Raw genomic sequence first — 12,599 nt, forward strand, 5'->3', positions numbered from 1 at the left:
AAGTTATGCCACCAACATGTAGTAGTTAGATTCTGCATTATTAAAAATGATGTGACAAAATTTCCATCACATTTAGCATGAATTTGACGTTATCTTCAAGATGTAAAAGTTTTTATTCTTGCACCATGATATGTGTCAGATTATCCACCCAGCTGTCTGTCTGTATTACTATTTCATTTTTCACGCTGATGGTTTAGAGAATAAAGACACAGGGTTTAAATACAATCCCCCAACCGAACAGATGATCCTTACCAGATGTGCAACAGATAATGTCAGCCTAATCTTTGAAAGCAAACAGTGGGATTGCTATGTGTTCATTGAAGAAGAGGAATCAAATCAGCTTTAAGGTTCAAAGTAACTTCAAAACTTTCCTAATTATAGTTTTAGCCATTCTTTGAAGGGGGAAAAGCAATGTTTATTTTTTCAAAAGATCCCTAAAAATGTGTGCTGAAACTCCATAAAGAGACAATTCCTGATGATATGTACCAACCAGAGGAAAAGGTCATTTGAGCAATTACACTGGGACATAAACTGGTTTGTTATAATGCTCTGCCACTTTATCAGGCATCTCCAGCATTGTCCATAGGGAGTTAACTTTTAGACTGTTTACTGGTTAAAAAGGCCAGGCATGCATCTAAGGCCACATAAGCAAGATAATGTATCCCAGGCTGCAAAAGCAGGCAAATCACTGTGCATTAAGACTGGCCACACAATAGACAACAATGCCTTGCATAAACACTATTTAGAACTATTCACACGGCATTGAAGAGATGGGCGTCGACTCGCCATTGCTGCAAAGCCGGCGCATTGTGGAGAGGTGAAAAGAAGTCTAATGAACAGGAAGCCTTATTTGAGAGAGCTGACAGTAACCATACAACAGCCGCATTGTGCGCTTGCCACCAACCCTGTGGGTCTCTACATTAGGAGAAATGATGAGAAAGTAACCCGAAAAGACACAGTGGGCCCTTGGACCCACGTAAATGCAACCAGACAATAATGAAGGGGGGGGGAGACACAAGCTGTCCCCACCTTTACCCAGAGCTGCACGTTTACATGCACAGAACATCAACCGCTCTCATAGCTGAGGATAAAAGCCCCCCTGGCCAGATGGAACTTTGAAGTACACTTTGGGTTAGTTTGCCACCAAAGAGTGCAATTTTAGTGAAGAAGTTGCTAAAATATATGTCATACATTTTAAATTAAATGAAACTCTGCAGGGGCAAAGTTGGAAACTCTAAAGTTTGCTGCACAGGAATCCTCTTCACACACACACACATTCACATTATACTCCCTGCCACAAGCTTCATCAATCTTCAACAAAGACATGACATCACCAATGAGTATAGTCTTTTATAGCGTTTAGCAATAAGCCTTATTTACTGATGAGATAAGCTCGCTGCCATTGTCTCCCCGGGCACTTTGCTTCTTTCTTTCGCAGCTGAAGAATCAAATGGCACTTTTGGAAGTTGGCAGAGCATGTCCGGGACTTAAAGGCTAAAGCATGCAAAGATATTTTCTATTTGGTGGCCTCTCAAAGCACCACATTAGCCAGTCTGGTTCAAAGCACTGGGCATAGGTAAAATTGCACAAGTGGGGAAAAAAAAGTCTGTTTTTATTACTTATTGATCACAGTTTTCTTGTGTGTCAGTATGGTGACTCTGGTTGCATCACACAGTGAAGTCAGGTTAGACGTTTTACATGCATATGATATTTAGCATGCTGACAATATTTGGCGTGCTTAAGCATACAATATTTTTTACTGTAAGATTACTACTTGTTTATGTCTAAATGCTAAATAATCATTAGCACAATTTGTTGATGCTAGCATAATTGCTAGTGTCAACAATAATTTTAGTTCTCATCATTTTTTAGCAATTTAGCAGGCCACTATTGTCACTCCTGTGGTAAATATTTGTGTTTGGCTTCAGTTATTGGCTGGGCTCATCAGAGTAACAGTTTCAAAACAATCATGGCAGAAGAAGCATCTGCTTAAGTTTTGTCATTTTTCCCCTTTATCTCCTATCTTTGCAGTTTTAGTTGTTTCATACTAGATTATCTCGAATGAAATGGTCTGCACTGGGACCATACATCAATTTATAGCTGCCAGACGTTTATGTCTTTATGCCAGATGTTTATTAGAATATAGAATAAGTACCTTTATATATTCTAATCATTGTCTTACTATAAGGACATGTGGTTACATGACTCCAATAAATAATATTTACCTACAGGAGGTCTCTTACAGCTACTTTGGTCTGTTGAAGGATCAACAACCTCTCAAAGTTCATAAGATTCAGCGGACAAGTTGAGAATCTGAAAAAAAATCAAATCGCATAAAATAAAAATTGAGTGAAATTAAATAACATTAAGGAATTTGACAACTTGTAATAACTCCTTGACCATGAAAATGACAAAATACAAAAAAATAAACTGATATGCAGTATTTTATATCCAGAGATACAAATCATTTGGCACTTTAGATTAGCTTTTAAGTTTGTGAAGTTAGATTGTTTGTGATGCTTTGCTCTGTATGAGATTTTATGAAAACTTTTAAACGTATGTTCATTCTTCTTGTTCATGTTACTGTGCAAACATTCATTTTTAACTGTGAAAAGTGAATGTCTTTGATTAAATTTAAATCAGATTTTTAGATTTGAGTTACATTTAAAACAGACAAATTATTAAATAAGATACAATTAATAAATACCAGTCAATTGTATGTTACAGTCTCAATTATTCTATTCGAAATAAAAGCTGTGATAGACATAGCTCCTTTTTCCTTTCGAGAGTCACTTTTTACTCAACTGAAACCTATTTTTGTTGATTTACAGTTCAGTCTTGTCATAATTGATATTCTTAACAGTCAAGCCATTTTTATAAAATATATAAATAACAGGCTTACTGTTCTTCTGTCTTGTTATATTGGTTCTCAAATTTTAAAATTCACATGTATGTAAACATTTTATCATGTGCTTTTGTTGTGATGAAGATTAGATAAATTAATTAGCTGCCAGATATGTTGGTGGTAGGAGCCCTTAATAATTGAGTGGTATGTAAAATGCTACACACAGTCTGCAGGTTCAAACTGACCACAGCCTGGATGATTTATAAAATATAATCACCTCTACACGTGTGACCTGTAATTATTGTTTGTAGCACTGTTACTCAGAGTCCATAAAGCCTAGCCAGTTTGGCCGCTAAACTGCTGAGGCACCGTGATACAGTGTGCCTAGTTAGACCTCACGTGTGCATTTGTTTATCCTTCTGTGGAGACATCGCTGGCTTGAAGTCAAATAAAAAGTTGGAAATCAGCACAAAGTTGTTCTTGTCTTGCCTACTTTTCCAAAGTCTGTCAGGAAAAACTTAGTCTAACTAGGTTGTTGCAACGATATAGAAAATATAGCACCAACATATTCTGAATTGAGAGCCTATTTTTAAAAAGATAAAAGCCATTTTCTAACACACTACAACCTGTGTCAGGGCATATATCTTAAAATGTGCCATTTGTTGTTTGTTTTCCTTAGTTCCACACAGAGTCACGTCAGGCGTTGAGAACTTGTCAGATATTCAGTTTGTAGTCAGTCTCAGGGGAGTCGCTCCAGCCCCCCCAACCTACACACACACACACACACGCACACCATGTCACCATCTAGGAACAAAGCCGCCACAGTCAATTCTCCTAATTTCACTGCAGCCTGTCGAAATCCTGTTTTCCTTTTCTCCTTCTCTTCAACGAGCACTTTATGCCAGGATCAGTCAGGTCTGAGTCGCCAACAGAAACCTGAGGCTCTCGCTTCATCGTCTTTCAGCGCTGGGTTTGACATTCACCGGCTCCCTGCCATTCACACGTCTTCGGCGTGCAATTTGTTTCCATTTGTCAAACAGCAAGTATCCGTCACAAAAGAAAGGGAAAACGCTGGCACAACAGAAAGTTTCTGACAAACATTGTCTCCGAAAGTCGACGCGACCCTCAGACTACCTACCAATTGGCAATTTACATTATCTTCAGTTTATTATAGATATTTGTTATATTATTATTTAACAGACAATCCATGCTTCTTTAACAAAATACATCAGGTATCACTCCCAAATCAGCACCAACAGATCCTTTCTCTCTTAAAAGTGAGGATGCTACAGTTTGAATTCATCATTTTCATTCACTGCCTTCACGTAGTGCTGACTCTTTATTTCCTGCTTTATTTCTTTGGGATTAAACCTCATTGTGTGCACAGCCAGGTTTCTCACGCATTTTATTTATTAAGGCTTTATCAGCACTATGTTGACAGCCTTGCTATTTGCAACATGTATTCAAATGCATGTTAAAACGGGGCTATTATTGGTGGACATAGGAAGTTATCTGCTAAATAATACTTATTGTGCAAAACTTTTTCGTTGCTGTTCTTTCGCTGAGGGAAAGCAGACAGGATATATGCCTACTCTGATGTTAGATTGTGCCAGGGGTATTTCTAGAGCTTTTTTTTTTTTTTTTTTGCTGAAGTCCCCAATGGGTTTTGAGATGCTGTCAGTGCTGCGTCAGGTGCATTAGTACCTCGGAGAGCCGCGGTGCTCCAGCTGCTGCGCGCCCTCGCGTTCTCCCCCCGGCCCTGGCCGCCAGCCTGACACCCGACACAAAGTAATCACAGATCACAGCATTTAATCACTGAAACAAGCACTCCAGAGGACCCCACTGTCAATATCCCACTCTCTCATTATCTGTTTGGATTGCACATCCACACTGTCAGATACACAGAGTGGAAAATTAAGATTAAAAATATGGTAATTTCATTTCAGGCAGCAGGCTCCTCTCACTGCCCCATTGTGCTATTGATTACCTCTGAATTCAATTTTTCTTTTCAATGTAAACTTTAATCTATTCGTGAGCCAACAATCCTTCTCCCAAGGGACCATTTGAGAGTAAGTAACCATTTAATATGACTTTGGCTGAAGATTCATTGGCTTTAATGAATTGTGTAAATCACTCTGCTTCTAAAGGGGCTGATGTCCTGCAGTTCATGACCCAAATTTGGGGCTGGTTAAGTACATCCTTCTAAACCGGCTTAAGTGTTTACTGACAAGAATCTCTTAATGTGTAATCACCATCTGTGTGAAGCCAAATTAAACAGCTCCATTTCTAATGGATCTGGTAATGAAAATGGTATAATAATAGAGTGGATAGCTACAACCCTTTCCTAATAAATAATAAAAAATAAAAAAAATCACTTGACTCACTCGGTAATCACCAGGTAGTTTTCTTTCACCACTTACCAATTTGTAGCATCATGTTCAAGACCCGCTGTAACCACTGATCTGGCTGAGGCAAACATACCATTCAGACCAGTAAGCATCTGAGGAGGGAGGAGCTGTTTGTGAGTCAGGATGATCACAAGTTGAATGAACAAACATTTGAAGGGACATTATTGACACGTCGTTACAATCTCTGACGCAAAAACGCAAAGCAACATCACCTCATTTCACAATCATCAGTCACAGCAGAAGATCTTTTTAAAAGTAAACTGCTACCACTGTGCTGTTAACTGTAGTAACTTTACTCATATTGTATACTGCAGAGAGAGATTTATTTAAAACTAGCATTACGTTTGAATGTCCTTGTATCCATTTTCTTCCTCTGGTTATTCAAATTTAGCAACTCTGCAATGGATGTATAGGCATGATCATTCTGATGCTCATTGCACAGTTATCTATCTTTTAAATATAAATGCAACTAAAAATATGAGCTCAATATACAGCAATATATCTTAGTGGTTTATTAATGTTAGCCTATACAAAAACATGACCAAAAACAACACTGAATGTTTGCAAAAGTAGTGTTCTGGAGTGAAAGACATCAGAATTGACAGATATTGGAATTCAGATTGAAGTATCAGTACTGAATCAAAATCACCCAAAACCTGAAACAGAATATTTAATAAGAGCTCTATAACAGTTAATTTAAGAAAGTGTAACAAAAGCCGAGAAACCTTGTAACTAAGTCATCAGAGCCATTAAAACTGGGTTCAGTTAATCCCAGTTTGTTCACCAATTGTGTGCTTGCTCATTGCCATTTCACATCATCCTGCTTTTGTAACTTTCTTAATCATTGTGCAACTGATTATTTCTTTTGGTTGTTCTGTTTGTCAATTATAGAGGAAGATAATAAAATAAAACAATACAAAATACCAAAGGGGCAAAATGACCAACACCCAATTTGATCAATAATTTCAGCCAAAAGTTACTCAATACCAGAGTTTAGGTAGACATAAAACCACTAGAGCCAAAGTGCAGGAAAATCATTCAATTTAAACAATGCAATTACTAACAATCAATAGTCTGATGAAGGCACAAATTACCCCCAAATACTACTGGCTCCTGCTAGGGATTTTCTGTCTTTCCACATAATAAAAAGTCTAAGAAAAATATTTTTTTCTTCCACAGAATATTAGAATTTATTAAACTGCAATAAACATATTCAATGTCTCCCTTCTATTCATCAAATGTGCAAAGTAGAAGTTACCCAGGAGGACAGAACATACATTCATAAACATAGCAGCAGGTAATCAATAAACAGTCACCCGGCTATATGCGGTCAATAAAAGGCAAGGCCTGCTTCACAAAACTTCTCTGTTCCAGGCCAAAAGTCTTTGCCGATCAATGCAGCGCACACTAAACCTATAATGCCTTTAGGGAGTCTGAAGGCATTTTGTGTGCACATCAAGGAATCCAAGCATATCTGGGGAAAGATTTGGTCTCTGTTGTTCAGCACTAAAAGGACCACAGAAACTCTCCAAACCATCAAAGCGACGTCTCAAAGATGACACCGATGTCCTTGGTGCGCCACGTGTCGCTCTCTCCTTTTCTGTTCGCGTGAACCTGAAAGCGGATCAGGGAGGCAGTGTCACATCAGAGAATGCCAAGCACACTTCCCAAATCTGAGCTGAGATCAGTTAAGGTGTGATTTAAGACAGGATCCAGTCAGAGCGCGGTGAAGGGATTTATCATCCACTGAGGCAAGCCAAAGTGGCTTATTTAGCCTGACAAACAGGTGTGAAATTCATAGGAGGAAAATTTGGAAGATAATCACGGGAATTATTTGTGGGGGTAATTTTGTCAACTTCTTGGCTTAAAAACTATTAGAATTGGGAAAAGTGACTGTGAAAGCTTCACCCTACATTAGGTAGTAAAAGTATTCATGAGAAGACTTAAATATTTTTTATTTAAAATGTCTGGAAGTTAAGAGCAAAGTGGAACTATAATCAAATCCCTAGTTTGTGAGCGCAAATGTGACGAATAAAGGTTTTCTCAAATCAAGTTGGAGACCAAGACAGGGAAGATGGTTTTCAATTTGTTTTACCAAGACAGATTTAAAAATCTGTGGTGTACATTTATATTCAGTCCACTTTACTCTGACACTCTAAACAAAACCAAGTGCAACTAACTGCCTTCAGACAACTTGTATGTAATTCAACACTCGTATAAATACTGCTGCTCTTTCAGGGCTTCAGACGTTTCTAGGAGACTCTGGTAAACAAATAGGGTCAAAAAGACCAACAACAACACCAGACAGGTAACGGATAAAGTTGAGAAGAAGCTCAAGGTGGGGATTAATTTATAAAACAATATTCTAAGCTTTGAATATTTCACTGTGATCTGTTTAATACCCCTTCGAACAATGGAAAGAGTAAGGCAAGGTTGCAGACCTACCAAGACATGGCAATCCTAAATTGTCAGGCAAGGAAAGGAGAATTAGTCAGAGACGCAGCTAAGGTAAATACATAGCAACTCTGGATGAACTGCAGAGATTCAGAGCTCAGGAGGGAAACTCTTTTGACAGCACACTGTCAAAAGAGTTTACTAATGATGTGATGTGTGACCTTTATGTGAAAGTGGCAAAAAAAAAACAAAAAACCTTTTTATCGTCATAAAACCTTTCCAATTCATCACAAGATATGTAAAGGAAAACGTTTTGTCTGGTCAGATGAGGCCTCAAGTTTAGCAGAAATCTAGATGTATATAAAAAAAACCTAAATAACCTAAAAACATATTTTTACAACATGGTGTAGAAATACTTTTCTTCACTAGGGAAGGGGAAGATGACCGAGCCGGATATGACTACATATGTCCAGTAGTGTAGTCATATACACTTTTCACAATTTTATATGGAAACAATGCTGAAAACCATGTGTGCTGTTCCTTCTATTCCTCATTTATGTGCAAAGTTGTGTTGGTTTATGAGATGGCAACCCATTTAAATACATAGTTTGTGGTTGGACCAAAACAAAATGTGTAAAATGTTTGATGGCTATGGATACTTTTGCAGGTAACGGTTTAACGAGTTTTTCTTTTTCAGCTCAAAGCTTGAGATGTACTGTCTGCTCCTGGATTTTCTTTCAACATGAACAAAGGAGACAGAGGTTGATATCAGATTATTGAATGTATTTAAACCTTGACTGACAACTATAGAAACCTGACACACAACATGTAGACCATCTCAGTATTTAATAAGTGGTGCTAGACAGTTTTGGATGCTGACGTAATCTGATCTGTGGAGAGCAGCCTACAATGAAGAAAAGAAGAAGAACGTAAGGGCTCAAACAATGTCCTCACCAATCCGCCAGTGTGCGGGGTAAGACGATACCAAATAATGCCACAGTGTGCTGCGTCTTTGAAATCAGTATTTTACTCATTTCACTTCTCTGGCTGAGAAGATACAGCACCGCTGATAAATTTGTGCGTAGGACAGAGAGAAAATGAAATGATGCCCACTTTTTTTTTCTTATTTCACAAAGACCTGTTTGAAGTTGCTATATGGTATCTGTCGTCCCAGACAGATGCACATAAAATGGAATTGAACAATGAATAGCCAGCCCTTATCTGCTCAGTGTCTGAAGGGGAAATACATCACAAATGAATTTCACAGGGAAAGAAAAAATATATATACGGAGCTTCTTTATTACAGTAATCCCCATAGAAAGTTTATCCCGGATCACGATGAAGTTAAACCCAATATTCCCAAACGGATACAGTGCGAAGAAAGCTGCTTTTCTGGACTCATCACTTAAAATGATCTCAAAATTATATTATGAGAAAAGAGATATTATGGGAAGTTTCTTGGATAACATCAGTGGATCTGAATCTACAAAGAGCCAATTTCTCTCTTAAAATTAATGTTATGGTGTTGCAAGGCTGCAAGTAGACACTTTAAATTAAAATGGTAATCAGGTTTCTTTGCTTTGCTTTGTCAGGGTCATGGACATCTTTTGTCACAGCTCGTAATATTTTGGAGTCTGAGGAGATTAGTGTGCGATGCCTGGTCTCTTATTTAGTAAGAGACCCGCTCTGGGACAGAGGCGGATACCTGCTTGGCCGCTTGCAGCAGCAAAGCAGCTTCGGCTTTGCCCGTTTTTTGGACCATCTGGTAGAAGAGCCCGTCCTGGTTCTGGAGCAGGACGTACGGCTTGTCGTACTCCTGGATCCTGCCAGCATCCAGAACCTGCAATCACACGCGAAGCAGAATAATAGGTGTGTGGTCCAACACCTGTATACTTTACTTCAGGGAAAACTGACATTTCAGCTGTTTCACTGGCTGAGTGGAGCATGCAGACGGTGCAAACTTGAATGGGGGAAACAGTGGTTCGGAGTGCAAAAGGAACCATCCATTTGGTGTGACTCAGGCGGCTTGCAAACAGCGGCGCCTGTTTCTGCTTGATACGGCCTCTGACAATGAGAGGAACCTGTTAGCAGAGCGAAAGCCTGCTGCGCTGACTCTGACAGACAGGAGATCAGAGATTTATCCATGTATTTACCCAGGCATTTGCAGAGGCCTAGAGGTGGTCCTCAGTCAAATCCAACAATCACACCCTCAAGGCACTCGAGAAAATTACCATCATTTCAGTGTCATGGCATGCTATGTAAACCACACAAAGAATAGTGCCAGTTCCAGCAGTTTAGAAAAGACTACAATTATAGCACAGACTAATTTAAACAAGCCCGATTCCCTTCCAGCACTAATGAGCAGTTTGTCAACTGTGTCGATGAGAAAGGGAGACTTCTGCAGCTGCTGTCATAGTCAATTGTTTATGAGCAGAACGCTGGAACACTGAGTTTGTATCTTGAAATTTGTTTTTAATTTGGGAAAGTCAACTCACACAGGTCACGGTTTAGTTCCCCCTCAGCACACGGGGGCATTTAACACAAGCATAGGTGTGAAACAGTTCGTGACACTTGGCTTTCCTGAGAAACGCTCTCAGTGGTCAAACAGCCGTCAGGTCGCGCTCTGTCCTCCGTAGAGGATTAACAAACACTGCCACGAATGCCACTAATTGGCACCTCTGCAGGCAGTAGCAAGAGAGAGCCAAAGACCAAGAGGCACAAGTGTGGATTCAATAAAAGCAAAAGCTGTGAGGGAGGAATCAACCCAGCTGTTGTGAAATAAGTGAATTAAATGGGTACGTTGGGAGACGAGGCGCTAATAAAATAGAAAAGATGTGTCCGCATTTCACGGGCCTCAGGTGTGCTGACCAATGAGACAAAAAGTGAGGTAGTCTACCAGTGTTTTAGACCTCTTTCCAATCTTACCCCTCACCTGTCTGTTGTGTTTCTCAGTCTTTATGATGCTGTTTATTCATTAATGTTTTCTCAAAAAACTTCTGAGGCTGGATTTACCTCAGATTAAATTACATACCAATTAACTCTATTTAGTAAATACTTGTCTTCTTAAGCGGATAATTTTGTGAAACATTTTAGAAACTGTATTATTTCCCTTTCACATCACTGTCAAACACTTGTTCCAGATGTGAAAAAGTTTAATTTTGTTACAAGACCCTTCTTGCAACAAAATTATCTTAAAATACAGAATTTAATTGTATTCTTTTAAGGTTTTTTCTGTTATTAACCTTTAGAAAAAAAATAAAGGAGCTTAAAACACCAACTGAAGTGCTGCACAATGGAAATTTACTACATCCTTACTTACCAGTATTCTGTCACAGTCAATGATAGTGTTGAGCCTGTGAGCAATGGTGAGGACTGTGCACTCTTGAAACTTGTTCCGGATAGTCTGCTGGATCAGGCTGTCAGTTCTAAAGAAGCAGGGAATACAACACCTGAGAACACAAAAAAAAAAACTTCTCTTCCTACAAAGCCTTGGGCAGGGATTTTACGCAGGCCAGAACAATGGCTCATCAGCTGCAAAGTATGTGTAAGAGTAGACAGAGAGAAAATGAGGACCATCAGGCGGTTTAAAAGGGGCAGAAATGACAGATTTTGACATTGTGATAAGCATGTTTTGTTTTACTCTTTTCAATATATTAGTTTACTTAGAGTCATCAGATCAAAGGAAAACAACCGGTCTGACATTTAGATTGATGTAAACCTACTATTATTTAAAACTGTTCTGGTCTGTTGGGAGGTTTTCATAGTTTTATGGGAACCACTAGAGCTGAAAAGTGGTTCCCACTTCAAACACAAGCCATTTGAAAGTTACAGTTTCTGCACAATGTAGTCTGTCCACTTTAAAGCTGCAAATAAATAAACTACCATTGCTGTCTGAGGAAATACACCGCTGCTGACTAAAATCAACCAATCAGAGCCAGGAGGAGGATCTCCTGGCTCCTGAAGTGATCAGTGTTCAATGACAAACAAAGATGGCTCTACTGGCCAATATAAGGAGACGTATACATTCACCATTACAGTTTGTGTTTCAGTTTATTGTGTCATTTTTAATTATTTGAAGTTAAATACTTTGTGTACACTCAACCAAGAGAGCGAAAATACAATTCTTAATATTTTATTAACACAAAAAAATAACAGCAAGGTGTTGCCTGACCTCGGGTCTACATTTGCTGTGGCTTCATCAATAATGAGGATGCGGTTTTCCCTCAGGATGGCCCTGGCCAGACACACCAACTGTCTCTGGCCCACGCTGAAATTGGAGCCTGACTCGGTCAGCACCGTTTCCAGCTTGTTGGGCAGCTCCTCCACCACTGCCTTCATCTGCACCTGCAGAGAGAGAGAGCATGACCCCAACCCTTCATTACTCCTGCATAAAGGCATCCTGTGGAGATCTCTTTAAAGAGCCATCCAAACACACCCATTAACTGGTTGGCACAATGCAAAGCCAGGTCCACTGATGACCTTGGCCAGTGCTCTCTTGTGGCCAGCCTCTAACTTTAATCCAGGCCACCAAACCCATTCAGAAGCAGGACCAGGAGCTGAAGCCCTTCACGGTGGGGGGAACCTTCATCACGGTTGCCCTGACTGCCCAAACACATCTCCTCTTGCACTTTCAATGGTTCCCCGTTACAAGCCGCACATTGAGCTGGGCCCCATGGCCCTAATGGGATTTCCCCCCATGACTTGTGGCGAGCAGGGAGGCTGAATGGCAGCATTGTACAGGGGAACAGAGGGATCCCCCCTGGGCTGGTGAGGGAGAATCATTCAGAGCCATGCTGGAGTACCTCTTGGAGTGCATTCCACAGGTCCTCATCTGTGTGCTGCTTGAAAGGGTCCAGATTCTTCCTCATGGTGCCCGTGAAGAGTACTGGGTCCTGTGGATAGATGGATATAGAAAGAGAAGGCCATAGCCAGTTAAAATAATGATGAAGGGG

At 39.7% G+C, this 12,599-nt stretch overlaps 1 protein-coding gene across 2 annotated transcripts in view; it reads right to left on the reverse strand.

Moving 5' to 3' along the window:
* Positions 1-5,742: 5,742 nt before the first annotated feature.
* LOC122840176 (ATP-binding cassette sub-family C member 4-like) overlaps positions 5,743-12,599 on the reverse strand; it is a 46,882-nt gene continuing 40,025 nt past the window's right edge. For both annotated transcript variants that reach the window (XM_044132400.1, XM_044132402.1), the window contains exons 27-31: positions 12,450-12,539; positions 11,819-11,991; positions 10,967-11,072; positions 9,353-9,487; positions 5,743-6,867 (exon numbers count right to left, since the gene is read on the reverse strand). In XM_044132400.1, the coding sequence (XP_043988335.1) occupies positions 6,790-6,867; positions 9,353-9,487; positions 10,967-11,072; positions 11,819-11,991; positions 12,450-12,539 (582 nt within the window). In that variant the 3' untranslated portion in view covers positions 5,743-6,789. The remainder of the gene's footprint in view (positions 6,868-9,352; positions 9,488-10,966; positions 11,073-11,818; positions 11,992-12,449; positions 12,540-12,599) is intronic.

This window comes from Gambusia affinis, linkage group LG11 (genome assembly GCF_019740435.1).
Source record: "Gambusia affinis linkage group LG11, SWU_Gaff_1.0, whole genome shotgun sequence".
Classification (NCBI taxonomy): Eukaryota; Metazoa; Chordata; class Actinopteri; order Cyprinodontiformes; family Poeciliidae; genus Gambusia; species Gambusia affinis.